The sequence below is a fragment of the Pagrus pagrus genome (assembly GCF_965226575.1).
Source record: "Pagrus pagrus genome assembly, chromosome: 16".
Taxonomy (NCBI): Eukaryota; Metazoa; Chordata; class Actinopteri; order Spariformes; family Sparidae; genus Pagrus; species Pagrus pagrus.
Genome location: NC_140200.1, coordinates 26,013,700 through 26,031,333, shown reverse-complemented (window position 1 = coordinate 26,031,333; position 17,634 = coordinate 26,013,700). Strand labels below are relative to the sequence as shown.

The window sequence follows — 17,634 nt, the reverse complement described above, 5'->3', positions numbered from 1 at the left end:
CTGCATTCAGTAAAAGGAACGAGAGTGACTATGAGATGATGAGTCAGGGTCAGAGATGAACACAAGCTGCAGGGCAAAAATACCCTTAAACTTTCATTAAATGAGTGTATAAATGTGCAGATGCATATAGTCAGACTGTAATTACCACTTCGTCCTGTTCATGTTTTAACTGTCCAGGTACTATATTGGTATGATTGTAAGCAGTGCGCCGCACTAACAGGTTTGTTAAAGCCTTTGATCAAAGAAATCTTAAAACATAAGCTGGATTAACACACTGGACCAAACACTGACCTTATTAAGTGAATCAGGCATCGGCCTCAGCATGACTGCTCCACATTAAATACACTCCCTGTTCATGTCATTATAAAAGTCTATGTTTTCTGCATCGGTTACAAGCAGTCAACTCAGTTTGGACTGACACAGCAAAGCCTGGCTGTTACTGTGCATAGACATGATACGATGTAGTGCACAGTTTTTACATTTGGAAAAGAGAGAGTGGTGTGTCAGACTGGTATAGGGGCGTCACATGCAGATAGATGGAGGTGGTTCAGTTCTTGAAATTGGAAGCTCATTTCAATCGATTTTAAATATAGAGTCAAAGTCGTGACATCTCTAATTGATATACACTACTTGGCAACTGAATTGTAACAGGGAGAGGAAACGTTGCATTGATGCGTCCCTACATACCACCACACTGACAAGGTAAAGACAAGGACATGTGGCATCTTGCTCCCTGCACAGCCTCCTTTATTTGTGATGGACTGTTTACTTGTCAAGATGCATTATTTGCCAGCTGCCCCGAAAAAAGGAAAATTCTACCCAAAATTACACATAATCAGGGCAGCAAAATACCATGTATGTGAAATAAAAGGCAGTTTCTTGACCTGCTCTGTTATAGACGGGTGTCCATGGAGTGACTCATCACAAAAAGACAGGGGAGAGGCACAGAGTTAAACACCAGTATCATTCAACATGACCACACAAGCGAGCATGCACACACGCACACATACACACACTCACACACGATATGATGGTTGGTGGGAGGCTGAATCTTAGACAGAAGTCAGCTTGTGACGGGGAGGCTCTGCTGATCTGAATCACTGGGTCAGTCAGGACACTGAGTGAATGAGTTAAGCTCCCTTTGTAGCTAATGTTGAGACGCCCTTGACCAAGACACTTAACCTTCAGAACCTTCAGAACCTTTATGTATCTGTTCAACTCTGACATCAAGTGCCCCCTTCTCTACCATCCAAACATCTCTGATATACTTAATATATAGTATAATTACATTGGACTGCGGTGACTTGATGCCTGATCATATCGAGATGCTTGTGGCTTGCTTGGAGCTCAAAGTCATGTCTTTCATTGTCGTGAATCAGCAATAATCTGGAGAGAAGTGTGTGTGCGTCTGCCTCAAACACAAGCTGTGATTACTTTCCTCCTTGGGCTGACTTTACCTCTGCAAACAGTCGGTCAGCAGACGGCTGAAACGTAAGACGCGAGATGTGAGGGATGAAACTTGTCTGGGAATAGACGGAAATTATAATAAAAAAAGGGAGCTGGCAGGGAGAAGCCTGTAAAACGGCCCTTTTTGGAGCAGATAGAGGGGGAAATGAGAGAGTGAGATTAAGGGTGGATTGGCGGAGAGAGGCTGCAGGGGGAGGAAAGTAGGAGTGCGAGGAGCAGATGGTGGCGAGGAGCCAGCCGCGATCAAAATCTCCCCAAAAACTTCAAAGGAAATCACTGGAGCACAATAACTCCGCCGGCCTGTTGTCGCATGCACTTAACAGTTTACAGCTCAATCCACCTACAGATACATTTAAAGTAGGAGAAAAGCGTTCGGCTAAGGGGAAAAGAGAGGAAGCGAGAGATTTTAAAGGTTTATCTTAGTCGATGAGGTCAACTGAGACTCTGCCAGCTGATTAGTCCGTTTTAATGATTTCTTCAGACATCTAATGTGAATTATTCAAGATTATAGTCACATCTCTGGCATGGGAATAATACAAAGTCTCATCAATCGTGCCAACAGCTGATCTGGAGGGAAACTTGGATGAGTCCCTGCTCTTAAATGGGGACAATAATACAGAAAAGCTATTGAAATGATTTATAAACCTAATGGCCCATTCACAAAGTTCATAAAACTGTCTCTGGCATCAAATGACAGATCATTTTTCCAGTCTGGACGCAGCGTTGAGACCAGTTATGTACGTCTGCTCGACTAAGTTTACGGTCAGTTTGTATGATAAAAGAGGAGAAGCAGACAAAACCTGACTCCAGAGTTTGCTACCAATCACACACACTCCTCCAGAGGGCACGTTTAGTTCCACAACAGGACAGAGACAAAGCAAGTACTGTTACTGAGCATATCCCAGGCCCGGGGAGTCCAACAAAGACTGCTGTACTGAAACTGACTGTGAATTAGGTCGGTATGCTTCATGGTAATGAAGTCATACTACTTATAATGATGTTACAGCGACATCGTCATTAATCTATCCTGTAAAGAAGAGCTCTATACCATGACTCAGCTCCCCTCTGTCTAGACTCCATAAAACTCAACAAGCGACTTAAGTCAGTGTCTATATCATCAGTCTTTTTCATCAATGTACACGGCCAATTTATGCTCATTTCTAATTAGCCTCAGACTGACCTCATTAATACCTCTTTTAGACGGGAAAACATGACTGGCCACAGTCCAACATCAACTCCTGAGTGACTGAGGCTGTTTCTCTTCACATCAACAGTTCTCCTGCTAGATCAGGCTGCATCATGGAGCCCGGCCTCAGCCCGTCATTCATCTGTGGTGTGAAACCTGCAGCGCCTGGGAGGCATGAAGCCTTTCAGCAGTTGTCAAGGCTTGTTACCATGACACTTTACAGTCCCGTCACCCTGACGATGTTGCTTATCAAACAGCCCAAGATAAGCTGACATCAGCGCTACGTGCCGCCTGACACAAGCATGCAAACGAGCCGACCACCATTATATATACACCGTGATTGTCACGGGTCAGGAATGTGCTCCGGACAGGTATCTTTGACCTTCACAGTCAGAATACAACCATCAGCCGTGCTCCTCATCTGCTGGGTCTACAGAGCTGGTTTACAATACCAGCTTCTTTTTAATTATGTATATTAATTAATTAATTAATCATAATTAGTGGGAATGATCACTTTCACTTCACAAATTAAACTTTCATGATGTGACTGTTGTTGGTTTTATATGAAACATGTTTTCTCACATCTGGAGCAGGGCTGGACGGGATGGCCTTAAAATAATATCACTATGTTTTTAGGCCATGTCACATTATACCATATTAGATATTTTAAAATAGATAAATGTAAGGACTGGGTGACAAAATTAAATACCACAATATTTTTGACCAAATAGGCTTTACTTCAATATGGATATTGAAATAATATTGTTGGATGTCTATTGGTACTTTTACATAATACTGATACAATGAGATTCTGAATCCTTGTACATTTAAAACAAACTGTCAGCCTAAACCATGAGAGCTGTGGCTCCCACAGCACCATTTTTGGGTTGTTTATTACCTTTATTTAGACGTTCAAATTGCTTTTTCAGAGAACTTGGCAGCTCCGATTGGCTTTGAGCAACTTGACATCCATCTTGTTGTTGCCACACAGATCTATTGTTCCTGATATATCAGCTGAGCGAAGCAGGAAACTTGATTCACTGCTGAAGGCCGCTGACTGTGAAAAGTTCATCAATGACAAACTCCTCTCAGCTTTCATCGTTCAGTCAGCTGTCAACTGGAAATGAACAGATCTCTGACGACCTGAGTTACACAAGGTGTGTTAGTCACAAGTCAGTGGCTGAAGAAGTGGGTAAAGAGTGCTGAACTCCTGCCAGAGGACCAGTAACTTAGTTGTCACTGTGGCCACAACCTTATGGCACACTAACACACAGCTGTGAGTCCAGCATGAGTCAGCTGGGAGCAGCTGGGCCCGCCACTCTCTCTCTCTCTCTCTCTCTCTCTCTCACACACACACACACACACACACACACACACACACACACACACACACACACACACACACACACACACACACACACACACCTGTTACACCCCACAGACACAGAAAACAACTTGAATTTAAAGGCTTCGACAGTCGAGTGAACAAACTGTAAGCACGACTTTATTCCTGTCTGCTGCCATCAGCGGTCTGGAGATGCTGAGGAGACATTCTCCAAAACACATGAGAGTTAAAAGCGACTAATGAGAAAGTTGTTAAGAAGTATGAGGAAGAGGAGGGAAAAAATGTAAGAGATGAAAAGTTAGTGGTTTCCATTCTGGGACATGGACACAACATGCGGCTCTTTGAAACAACCAAAGCTATTGTTAACCACAGTCTGGCCTACTGAGAGATTCCAACAGCTGGATTCAATCAGGGGCTTTCTTAAAGGGGGCAGGCCCCATCCACGCTGCATGTCTCACTGCTTAACACACAAAGTTAGATCATGAATGAAAAGAAACAAAGTCAAGGTCACACACGCTGTCATAGAAGCTGTTCAGACATTTGAACTTTCTCTCTCAGCACCATGCAGAAGGAGATATGTGACAAAAACTGCTGTGCTGCATCAGACATGTCGACCAGGATCAAGCAGAACCAACGCTTTCTGCCTCATCAGCAACCTCCGGCGATTTTAAGCACACATTCCTCAGAGAAAGGCGATTCTAGCAGCTTTCCTGCATGTTGCCTCAGATAAACAAGGTCATCTCTAAACCTTGACACTAAAGTGGTAATAACTGGAGCTTCACAGTAAAACAGAGTTGCGGCATTCTCCTAAACAACTGAAGTAGATGGGGACTTGTTTTAAAATGTAAAAACACAAATAAAAAAGACACATAAACTGGCTCCATACAGCTGGACCGGTGGAATCCAAGTCTCCGAACGTCCCAAGATCACAAACTGATAGCAAAGACATCATTTATTTATTTACACCCTTTTTGAAGCTGAAATCTTCACTGTACGCTAAAAGCACTTGTGCACAACCCGTCTGACATGGGTTCACAAGCTTTACTCTGTGTTAAGGATATACATATTAACATATTTGTTAACATATTAACATCACCCTTAAATAATGGGTGTAAAGACGTAATTTACACTTAAACTGAAATCTTCACTGTGGCTGCTAAGCTGAAAGCGTTAGCGTGAACCCATCAAGTGGGTGCACAGGACTGAACGTGCATTGAGGATGTAAGTAGAATCTTTTTTCATAAAGATTTGGGGATCTCTGGACTTCTGGAGACTTTTAATACGCCTGGACGAGCTGTGTGGAGCCATTTTATGTGTTTTTAAAACAAGTCTCCATCTGCTGCAGATGTTTGGGAGAATGCTGCACATGCTGCTTTGCTATGAAGCTCCAGAAATATTTTGTGAACCACAAAATTCCATCTGAGCTTCCATCGGCATCATTTTAGTGTGAACTTATCCTTTAAGTCCACTCAGCATGGGGTCATTCCTGCCCCTCAGAGGACAGCCAACAGCAGGCTCACTGGGAAACAAAGACTCCTTCCATGTTACACAACAACCACACACATCCTCACACTGAGCATCTGATCCTGGGTTATGAGCAGCACTGCTGGGTGTCAGCTGGGTGTCAGCTGGGTGTCAGACGGGATGCACCCTTCCTGCTGCAGGTAGACTGTCAGCATTAGTTTTGAAAGGCGTGTCCCCCTGCACACCTCATGTGCCACCAAGTGTCTGAGTGAAGTCTGAGCACGAGCTGGGGGACGTTCACGGGTCTCTGCCAGCCAGTCCCCGCGTCATTTCACAGCCGACAAAAAGTGCGCGAGCCGTGCCACAATCATAACGTGGCATCAGATGAGCGCTGGCCATCAGCAGCGCTCACAGATAATCCCTGCGATGCAGTGTGGGAGTACAGCAGGGTGAGCGAGCGCCATTCTCAACCCGTGCACGTCCTCAAATGCAGCACAGACTGAGTGTAACGAGCCTGTCGGAGCGGTGCAGCTGACAGTGTTCACCCCCCGACAACATGGCACTGCAGACACACACCGTGTAGAGCCGCTTCACAGCGTGTCTGCACCCAGTGTGTCTGTGTGTGACATGTCCAACATGTCCAGCTCATGTCTCAGCTGTAGTCCAGCTCATGTCTCAGCCTCCGCGCGCTGCTTCAACTCCTCACTTTCATCATGTTCTCGCTCACCGAGCAGCCTCGTCTCCTGTAAGCTTTCATTGTGAAGAATATTCTGAGCTTCTTACCTCATGACGAAAGTGTTGTCAGGCCGAATATATCTCAAGCTGCTCCAGGTATCGACGACGAGTTCTCCCAAAAGTTCACCGCTCGGCTCGAGGCTACAGGCGACCAGATGAATGGACTCCGACGGCGTGACGAGAGGCTTCACAGTTTGAGGCTATCCGGTAAAAAGTACAAAAAAAGAAAAGAAAAAGAAAACTGGGAGTTACAAACCAAACAGTCGCTCCTACATGATCCTGAGCATCGCGGCTCCGCTGCTGGCGACGAGTCACTGGAGGAAAGCGGACGAATGTCGCGTTTGTGTGGTGTGTCTGACGCACGGTGGTCGGTGTGATGCGGCGCTGTGCCGCTCGGGTACCGGTCTGGTACCGCTCTGCTGCCGCTGCCTGCTGCCTGCAACACGTGCTGCGTTCAGGGCCGCACTGTCAGCTCTAACTTTGAAGTTCTCCGCTCGCGCAACTGAAAATCATAAAATCAATAAAGATGTATCAAAGTGGGAATGTTTAGAAAAGAGCACAGCTTACAGAGAGGCTCATCAGCCAGTGGGATGTTTTATTACTATACTCATGACACAGTTAACAAAATGACAGCCTGGATGGTAAGATTATTATCGTTAGCCTATTTGGACATCGTGATCCAACTATTAGTAGATATCTTTAACAAACTGCCTCCACAGCCTGAGAATTACTGTGAAGTTAGTTTGTCTGTTTTATTTAAAATGGTCTATTAGTAATAAGACATTGCCCCAGGCTGTGAGTGTTAGACATATATAGTATTGGCCTAATACAGCCCCTAACTAAAATTCGCTTCCAAATGTTGGGGTCCATAATAAAGTCTTCTGTTGCGCTTTTCATGCGCGCTGTTATTAGTATTCTTTGATTCCCCACGGTTCCTGAAGGCAGCATTCGACGCAACTTGTGGGACGTAGCACGTACAGGTTGCCCCTGACAACCGAGTTGGCTCTCTCGCTGTGTGTGTGTGTGTGTGTGTGTGTGTGTGTGTGTGTGTGTGTGTGTGTGTGTGTGTGTGTGTGTGTGTGTGTGTGATGTTGAGCTGGGACCAAAGTAGACTGGAAATACAACAAAGACATGAGCATGTTAAATCGGCTGCAGGCTGTGTTTCCTTTTTAAAAATAACTACAGTAATCCTGGAATACGTTTAAAATCATGCATCATAAATACAAAAACAAAAGATATTAAGTGGAGTTTATAAACATGTCGCTATAACCTCTTACATAGGAGGTTACAGTGTACAGTAAAGCACACGTGTATCAGTATGCTTTAGATCATGTCAGTGTTGATGTAGATGAGTTAATGTAAATAATAAACATATAATCAGCCTCTGGTCTTCAATATGTAAAGTTTTCTTCTGCCTCAACAATGATCTTCCACACAGACAGCTTCAGCCACATGAAGAGAGAGTCAGGAGTGAGTTTAAAGACTCACTCTGTGGTGTTGGTGAAGAAATGGTACTGAGAAGAGAGATCTGTTTTTCTGCCTGAACAAATTAAACTCTCTTTGTCTTCATGACTGAATAAACAAACTGACATTAAAGGACAACACAATTTATACTGTGTTACTTTGTTTATATGTGGCGGACCCTGCCACCTTTCTAGCTTCAAACAGTGTTCTGGGACCTAATTTTCCTCTGAGAGCAGCTGGTTTAGGGTCCCCATAAATAAATAAAATAAAACAGTATAAATTGTGTCGTCCTTTAAGGTCAGTAAGTCTATTCACTTTATTCAGTCATGAAAACAAAGAAAGTTTGATTATTTAGTTTGTTTATGCAGAAAAATCAGTTAATGCTGATCTTTCTCTTCTGAATTTCCTCCCCAAAGCTTCATAGTGCACCTCTAACAAAATATATTACAAAGGTCTGGCTGTTTGAAGACAGAAATGTTGTGTATTATATCTTTAACTTCAACTTCATCGACAATATGACAGTCTTTAAGTAACTAAGTGAGTGGCATGATTTCTGCTAAATAAAGTCAGCAAAACTCTACATTATTTACAGTATTTAGGAGGAAACATATTGAAGTCAGGTGAAACTTTGCATCTCTGTAGATTTTTATCTTAAATGCAGTCAGAATAAACTCCTTATTAATAGATGGCGTTTGTCACTTTGGAAATTCATTTCAAGTGCAAAAGATAATAAAATGTAAATATAAATAAAAACTCAAAAATTGAACATTTTCAGGTACAGATCTTTTCACACAAGCAACAATCAAACGGGAGCTGACGTCAGACACTTAGAGGAGCTGATGTTGAGCCACAGGTGGATCCTGTCACCACTGCTGTGATTTACCAGAGTGTGTTGATGTGTGACAGGTGGAGGTGGAGTTTCTCTGACAGTCGTCCCTCAGGACTGGATCTGTGTGTCAGCAAGAAACAGAACTATAATTGGCAACCACCATGTGTTTCTACTTCAAGTGTATACGTATTGCATACATGCCTATGTCTGTGTATGTTATGTGTCCATCATGTAACATTATACATCACCATTACCATAATGGCATCAGAGGGAGTGAAGCCACTTATCCACTGAGGGGCCAAGAGGCTCAGCAGAGCTGAAACCCTTTACAGGTAAAACACCATTTCTTCATTTAGCTCAGGGGGACACTGTTCTCCACCGCTGCATTATAATATCTTGATCTGAGTCCAATGCAAAAAGCATCACATGAATGTTGATTACAGAGAATGATGGCTCAAATCAGTCTTTCTGGTCTTGCAGTTGAAAGGCAGCTGAAGGAAAAGTCCTGGTTTCCTTGAAATAAAGCCTCAGACTCTACCTGACTTTTTAAAGGAGGAAGAAGTGAAAAAATAAAGACAAGACAATAAATAATATAAGTGAACCCTGAAGCTGCTGTACGGACTAATATGTTTAAATGTAGCTGGGCTAACCCTGCAGCTTGTCTGATGCTCTGAAAGAGGATTACAACACAGTTTCCAAAAAAAAAAAGGTAGAGGCTAAAGGTCATGTGATGAGCTTGTCTACCTTTATGTAATGCTGCTGCACTTTGATAGAAATGCTCACCTCTGTGAAAAGGGCAAACTGATGATAAAGCTGCCGCTGAGTGTTTGGTCAGTAACATATGTCTCTCCTCCCCCTGCTCATGAAGTTAAAGAGAAAAGAAATGTCCTGAGATCCCTGCCCAATTTCTACAATCCGGACAGAGAACTCCATAAAGAGATGACATGGTCCTGTCTGCTGGTCAGTGTGCTGACAGCAGGATCCTCCTGATGATGGTTTATTCTATAAACAGGCCAAGCCAAGGAAAATTCTTGAAGAAACAGGCAAAGGGAGCTGCCTCAGAAAAAAAAGAAAGAGGTAGTGAAAGTGTAGTGACGTGGAGAGGAAGGAGGGGAGTGCTAACTGCAAAACCAATAGGAAGTTAGCTGAAATGACAACATTTACAGCAGCTTTAACAAAACACTAACTGCAGTTTGAGGTTGTAATTTTGCATCCATAATGCAGGTGTTTAGCTTGTCTGGGAGACCTCATACTAAACATTTGTGTCGTAGATATATTATTGGTATATGAGAAGACTAGAGTGTAGAATTTAGTGGCATCTAGTAATGAGGTTTCAGATTGCAACCAACTGAATAACCCCTCCTCACCCTCGCAACCAACTGAATACCCCCTCCTCACCCTCCCCACTGAAGAAAAATGAACTATGAAAAAAAGTTAATAGTCAAGGCACCAAAAATACTGTCAGATAACAGAAAACAACTTAGCAAACACACCTATGTAAAACTACAGAACCAATACTTCTTTTACTGTTTCATGTCTAATTTTATAAATGCAATTATAGTAAAAATAGATTAATTTGTTAAATTATGATACATTTACAAAAGTACTTTAATGGTACTCATAATAAAGAGGGTTATTTAAGGGTATTCACAGTCACAGATTTTTCATATTATTTCACATTAGACATGTAAATTGTCTTTTTTTAGAATTTTATTGATATATCGTATATTTTTTTTAAAATCTATACATTTACAGGTTTTCTTTTTTCTTTTAGTTTGAGTTTGCTTTGTCCATTCTGGCTTACTGTAGAAACATGGCGATACCACATGGCGGACTCAATGGAACAGGACTTGCTGCTTCTGTAGATATAAAGGGCTCATTATGAGATAAGGAAAAAACAGCGGTTCTTAGTTTCAGGTGATTATACACTAATGAAAACATAGTCATGCAGATTATATTCCATTTCTGGCCTGAATCACACTAATTCCTACACACTGAACCTTTAAAATGATAGATGTCACTGTATTTTTCCTTGTATACTTTGTGTATACAGTACGTGTGGCTGTGGAGGGTAACTATAACACTGACTCCTTTATTTTCATCTATTTTGATTCTAAAATGGGACTTAAATGCAAGTCAGACACTCTGACTGAGCTGCCACTGACTCAGCTGATGATGAATGAGCCATCAGCACACCACCCACTACCTCACCAGCTCTGTTATGGTGACATCTAACACAGTGAACCAGTAAATGTCATTAGATGTGAAGGAAATTAAGCTTACTCTCCTGCTGCACTCATTATAAATTGCTCAGGAAAAATAAAAAGCAACAGTCAAATGTTGACGTGAACCTATTAGTTCAGTCCTCTGAGTTCATCCAACAGCCCTCTCCATAAAAATACCTGAACTTTGTCTGCCATCTAGTGTACAAGCCATGAAATACCACATACTTCCTCTTACCAGCTGAAGAGCTTCTCCCCAAAGCTACATACTGTATATCTGAGTACTATACCTATGTATGTGATTTTGAGGTACTTGTGCTCTATTGGAACATTGTTATTTTATGATACTTTACATTACATTTCAGTGTGGTATGTCATACTTTATACTCAATTCAATTTAAGATAATCCTTGATTGATCCCCTGGAGGAGAAATTCAGGTGTTACAGCACAACAACGACAGAAGAAACTACAGATAAATTACACAGGGCAATCTGGCAATCCACATACAGTTCCAACAGCTGGTGTTGTACTCAAACTATACCACCTGAAGCAAAGTGACACAGCAGTGTAGACCCACAGGTGAAATGTCTGGGCCCCTGGAAAGGTCCAGTGAATTGGCCCTCCCCTTATCTGCTTAACTCAAATCAACACGTGTATGCTCTCTCTCCCTCCTACATGAACACATGCACAGCTGTTTTGCTAATATTGACATCATCCTCTTTTTCACAGGTGGTGGTGGCTCCTTCACTGATGTGAGCTACCTCTTGGCTAGTTAAGCTAGCTCAGGTTGGGAGCAACCTCTTAAACTGACAAACTCTGGTCATTGCATTTTTATTTGGGTCTATGTCCCCCTAACAATTTATGTGCAGGTCTGCCATGAAAAGCACATTCACTCAACTAGCCTAACTACATCAATTAGCCTAACTACATTAGGCTGTAGTTAGTTTATATCAATTCATTTCTCTGGTCATGTGGATGGCAATGTGTAATCAGAAATATTTTATTTCTGATTATAGAAATACTTTATTTCTGATTACAGAAATATTTTATTTCTGATTATAGAAATACTTTATTTCTGATTACAGAAATACAATTTCTCTAATTGTATTTCTTGTTGTAATTGTAATGTTCTGATGTTGAATTAAAAAAACAACAGGCTACATTTTACTAAAACATGTCTTGTTTGTTTTAATAAGTAGTGGTGAGTATTTTTGGTTCAAAATAAAATGTGGTTATGACTGGGGTTGAACATGATTATTGCTGGCCTACATGGGCCCCCGAAAACCTCTCCCCCTTTTTCACCCTGATGAGCAGCCCTGGTTGTGTTTAGCAGCAGCAAGCAGCATTTATATGATACCGTCAGCTATAACAGTGTATTAAATTTATTTGATAGCTGTAGTTACTAGTAAATACATAACGTTTTAAATTTTTAATAATTATATACTATTTTTAATAGAGTAGTTTTAAAAGTGCTTTTATATTGTGCATTGTAAAATTCTTATCAGCATGATTGAGCACTACACATCAGATTCTGGTTGCCTACGAAATGAAAAACTTTGATATAACAAGGAGAAATAATCAGATACTACAGTGCAGCCATCGCGTCATTATGATGACAGGACAGTCTGTCAGTCAGCTGGAGCACTGAGCCGCCACCAGAGGGCGCTATGAAGAACTCCTTACACCATTCAGCACAGGAACATTTCCGGTCCTGGGATGAGTGATAATTTCGAAACAAAAGTCCACCAGAGGGACTACTCTAAAATGCATTTGCTATATTGCTTAAATTGCCTATATTGCTCACTTTGCTGATCGGTAATTGATTCAGCCTAAGGCACCATAAACAACAGACAGCAGCATCACTTTGTTTTAGATAAAAACATGGTTGTTTGAGAATACCAAAGTGATCAGCTATCATTTGTAACTGATGAATGGGAACTTTATTGCCTCTTAGTTTGTGGCACATGCATTTGATTTCATTGCATTGTGATACATTTTAAACTTAGATGGAGAGGTTTATGCATACAATTAAATAATACATTGTGATTTAGTATTAAATATTAGACTTAACCCATAGACTATACTGTATACTATAATGCAGAATTATTCTCATGCTTAAGGTGCTTTTGTTTTGAAAGTATGATCCGGAAGTAGTTTCGGCAACACGCTCTCCTCACTCTGATTGGCTGTGTTCACGCTGCTGCTGATGTGGTGTTCCGAAGTTAGCAGACCTGGTCCACAGATGCACACAGATTCTTTGGTATAATAGTAATATCTCTTGGTTGAAATAATGCCTTACTATCAGACTTGGGAGGAGTTCGCCCGTGCAGCAGAAAAACTGTATCTGACAGATCCCATGAAGGTGAAAACACTTTGTTTTACTAATACGTTAGCATGCTAGCTTGATAGCCAATTAGCCGGATAGCCTGTTAGCGACGTGACTGTACCAACTGCTGGTCTGATTTTAGTTTTTTGTTTTCTCATATTCACAAGCTGTTCTGTTCACAGGTCCGAGTGGTCCTGAAGTACAGACACTGCGACGGCAACCTGTGCATTAAAGTGACCGACAATGCCGTGGTAAGTGACGTGAGGACATAATAGTTTGAATTGAACTGTTACTATCAGATGACAGGGAGAGTTAGTGAAAATGACTTCTGACCGTGTTCACATCGGACACCTCTGAAATCCTCCGCAGGTTAGTGAGCAGGGTGCTTTCTGTACCTGTCTGTCACGTATCAGTTAGTATTTGTTTGGTCGGGTAACAGAAGCGTGTAAAAGCTGCGGTAGGGCACCAGTATGAAGATAAAATGACGTGTACAAAGCAAAACTTAAGTTGGGTTACTGTGTTCTTTAAGATATTCAGCTGTTGATTGATTCATCAGGTAATCGTATCAGCACTACTCCCCACAATGCACCTGTGCACTACAGACACACTAACAGCTGTTTGAGGCCACAACACTGATTGTGAAGAAAACATGAGACTGATGGATGATACAGAGAACTGGACAAAGTAAAGTTTTGACCTGATGATGGCACTAGATGGGATGAATTAACAATGTCACTAACATTCATCCTTAATGATATAATATGTAAGAATTTCTGCATTAAAATGACTAAAAACTACTAGACCTTTGCTATATATTTTGTGGAGATGTGTACTTGCATTATCCCAAATGTTTTCAACCATGTTCAGACCAGAGAAATCCAAACGTTAACTCACAGTAATGGTGCGTTTCACTTGGTCATGTGTCACTTAAGCTTCCAGGAGAGAGTCAGAGAGTGAGGAAGGAAGTCAGCTAAATGTAACATGAATATAACTTTAAAACATGATGTCGTCCCTGAATAGGCCTGAGTCATGTCAGATTTCTGACTCATTCCAGTAGAGGGGTGGAATGGATCACAAAATCCACGGTTTGGTTCGTATCATGGTTTTGGGGTCAGGGTTTTCAGTTCGGTTCAGTATATGTTTTTGTTTTTCTCTGTTTTTTTTTTTTTTACACTCCAGAAATACAATACATCAGCATAAGATGAACAGCCTAATAATCCACCATTGACAGTATTTAAAGGATTAGTTATTCTCATGGATATGTCATGTCATCATGCAAAAACTGTAAGAATGAACAGTTTGACATTAGACACATCAGTGTAACAATTTTAGATTAAACCTAGGTGAGATTTGGATACAGCAGGAGGGAGACATTGCTGATTTCAACCGGCTTTTCATTTATTTGGAAAAAAAAGCTATACAACTGTCTGTCTTAAACAAATTCTAGCTAAGAACATCAGCACTTATTCATTGTCAAATCTTAACTAAAATAGGTTTTCTTGCCTCTAAAATACAGTGTTACCGCCATCTATAGGACTTTCTGTGCATGTTAAGGCACAGTGCTTTTGTTATGTCCTGTCTGACTTTTCACTGAGCTGCTGTTTAAATGCTGTGGGGAGTAGAAGTTGTTCTTTCCTACCTGACTCTCTCCACCTTGCGCTGTCAATTGACACACTGGGGTGATGTTTCCGTAGAGGAGCCAACATATTGGAGGTGTTGCCACTAGCATAAGCAACACATGTTGCACGGTGCTTGCACGCAGTCGCAGTTTTATCCATCACTTTCTTACCGGTGTCATCATAGCTAGCACTAAATCCAAAATGCTCCCAGCACACAGCAGACCGAAACGATGCTGCTGGTGCATCCTCTAACTCTGGGCCTCCGTTATCTTTGTCGCTTGCCATTTCCACAACTGACCTGCTGGACTCGACACTCCACCCCTCCAACTCCATGCCAAATGAAAAAAAAAACTTCACTGGGTTACTGGTGCAAGGCTTATGTTGCACATATCCTGAACTGAACAGGATGGTTTCTTTGCATGAACTGATCCATCCAGTTTGAGACCTTTTCACCACCAGCAAAGTGAATAGCCTAGGTGCACCAACAACGTTCCAAACAACTTCTGTGTTGAGGATTTCTGTTCCAAATCCTCAACCATTTTCTGGAGATACTGTACTACACTTAATAGCACATATTATTAGCTTATTATTAGCTGTAAAATACAGTTAAGGCTCCCTAACATACTCTCAGCTGGTGTGGTTTCTCTCCCTTTCTCATCGACCTAAAGCAGGTCGCCCTGACACACACTTCGCCTGTCCGTTTATCTTTGTTTGATACTGAAAAAGAGACAGAGTAACTATGTTAGTAAAGAATGTTATATTACTACCGGAAACAAGTAGCAAGGTTAGAAAGTCAGCTTAAAATAGTGATAACATTAGCTAGCACACATTACGGTATGTTAGCTAACGTAACTCACCTTCATAGTTGCTGATGTAGCTGCTTATGTAGAATTTAAAACCTTTCTCTCTCTTGCTGGTGGGAGCAAGCGGGGAGTCGTCCACAATACGGTGGACATCGTCCACCGTTAACTTGGGGAGATCCTGCAAGGATCTTGTGTAAAAACAAGTAGCCATAGCTAGCGCTCTGAACGTAAATAAACACATTACCGGAAGTAGTTGTACTGGGTGAAGAACCCGGAAGTTGTTTGGAACGTTGTTAATGCACCTAGCCTATAGGGATGTAATGATACTAAGGACTCACCGTACGCTATCATCGCGCTATATAGTCCATGGTACAATATTTATCATGATATTTTAAAAAAGAAAGAAGAAAACGATGACTTGGAACATTGTTGTTAGTGTACAGCGTTTATATTGATTTGTACACAATTTTTGTTTTTCCTCTTTACTTGAAGTTCTTTCCTTCTATAGTAAAATAAAAGTAACCGGCCATGACTTAATCATGTGTAAAAAGTAGCCATGAATTATTTTTGGCAATGAATGATTGGACTATGTACAATTGCAAAACAATACAGCAGTCAGTAGCAATCCCTCTCTGCCTCTGGTTGTACAGTGGGAGTACCAGGACACCCTCTGCCGCGGGTCCCACCGATTAACAGTTTGAGTGAGACTGCGACTGTATCGCTGCCTTCTTTTTTAACTTGATATCCCGAAATTCTGTGTATCATCCCTAGAAGTAAATTTTCGCCTTGCATTACGAGCCAAGTTTGACTGCAGGATCATTTCTGTTTATTCTGTAATGTTCCGTTCATGAAGTAAAGTACATTTCCCCTCCGGCTCCAGTTGTCAGTTGCCATTACAATACATAAACGCACAACAATGAGGTCACCTCCGTGGGTCACTGCTGCAGTCAGGTTGATAAACAGAAGTGAAGATAAACTTTCCAAATGAACACATATAAGGGGCGAAACAGGAAGGGAACAGGTAAAGCAAAAGAAATGGCACTTTTATAATACTAGGTTTGATGTGATGTCTTATTCTGTGACATAAATGAATTGTGTCACTTGAGTTAGTCAGTTTATTGTAATAGCAGCTCTCATTCCCCTCATGTATTCTCTTGTCTATCCCCACAGTGTTTACAGTACAAGACAGACCAGGCCCAGGATGTAAAGAAGATAGAGAAGCTCCACGGAAAACTGATGAGACTCATGGTGTCCAAGGAGACGCACAGTGGTTCCATGGAGACGGACTAACATGCTCTAGAAGCACCTGGACTGAGTTCAGTGGACACAGTGGTTGTTGAGAGCACAGTACCATCGGAGTGCCATGTGGAGGCTGAGAGAAGGGCAGTTGTAAAGAGTGATGAGATTGATCTGGCTGCCTACACTTATTTAATACAGAGAGATGTGATCATATATGTACTGTATATATTTTATTCTCTCAGGATTTTTTTTTTTTTTTCAGTTCTTTCTTAGTCATCAAACATCACATTATCTGGCTTTTCCTCGTGAGGCATTTTGATCACATCCCTGATAGTATTAATATAAAGTAAGGTCAGTTTAGGCTGTTGGGAAATTTTAGGAAATGTAGAGATGGAAAATGAGAGGGTTTTGGGGGGATCTAGGACAAAAAGTAAGAAGTACAAATCCTCTGCTGCTGTGTGAGCAGCTTTGGCACCTTGATTTCTTTAGAGGAGCTTGAAATGATTTTCATTTTAAAGGGGACGAACACGACTGGCAACAAAGACGTTGTCTTTTTTTCTTTTCTTTTTGCATTTACATCTTTATAGCTACGCTGGATTCAGTTTCAGCAATCTGTTTCATTCTGTTTGTCCTGTTGGACTCGTGCCACATGAATGAAGCAGGACCGTCTGATTTCCTAACAACGGTGTGGAGGAACCTATAATTTCTACAGAGACACCCCACACATCCCAATGCCATTTCATTGTCTGAGAATAATTATGTTATGTTCAATAAATGTTTATTACCCCTGTATAGCCACAATTTCTCCTGTATTCATCAGGTGTTGGTGTTGTATCCAATGTGTCAAGAACCATCAGTGACTACATGATTAATACCATGTTCCAGTCAGTAACAGGTCGGAAGTGCCCAGTTTGACCTCCAACTTCTTCCGACT

At 41.5% G+C, this 17,634-nt stretch overlaps 2 protein-coding genes across 2 annotated transcripts in view; one reads left to right on the top strand and one right to left on the bottom strand.

Moving 5' to 3' along the window:
* The window catches only part of enah (ENAH actin regulator), a 137,672-nt gene extending 130,959 nt beyond the window's left edge, over positions 1-6,713 (bottom strand). The window contains exon 1 of the mRNA XM_084376907.1: positions 6,246-6,713. Coding sequence (XP_084233033.1) covers positions 6,246-6,250 — 5 coding nt within the window. The 5' untranslated portion in view covers positions 6,251-6,713. The remainder of the gene's footprint in view (positions 1-6,245) is intronic.
* Positions 6,714-12,891: 6,178 nt separating this feature from the next.
* Positions 12,892-17,494, top strand: srp9 (signal recognition particle 9). Its single transcript, XM_084377918.1, has 3 exons — positions 12,892-13,075; positions 13,222-13,290; positions 16,632-17,494. Exons 1-3 carry the CDS (start codon positions 13,004-13,006, stop codon positions 16,749-16,751), a joined length of 261 nt encoding a protein of 86 aa, XP_084234044.1. The 5' UTR covers positions 12,892-13,003; the 3' UTR covers positions 16,752-17,494.
* The last annotated feature ends 140 nt before the right edge of the window (positions 17,495-17,634 follow it).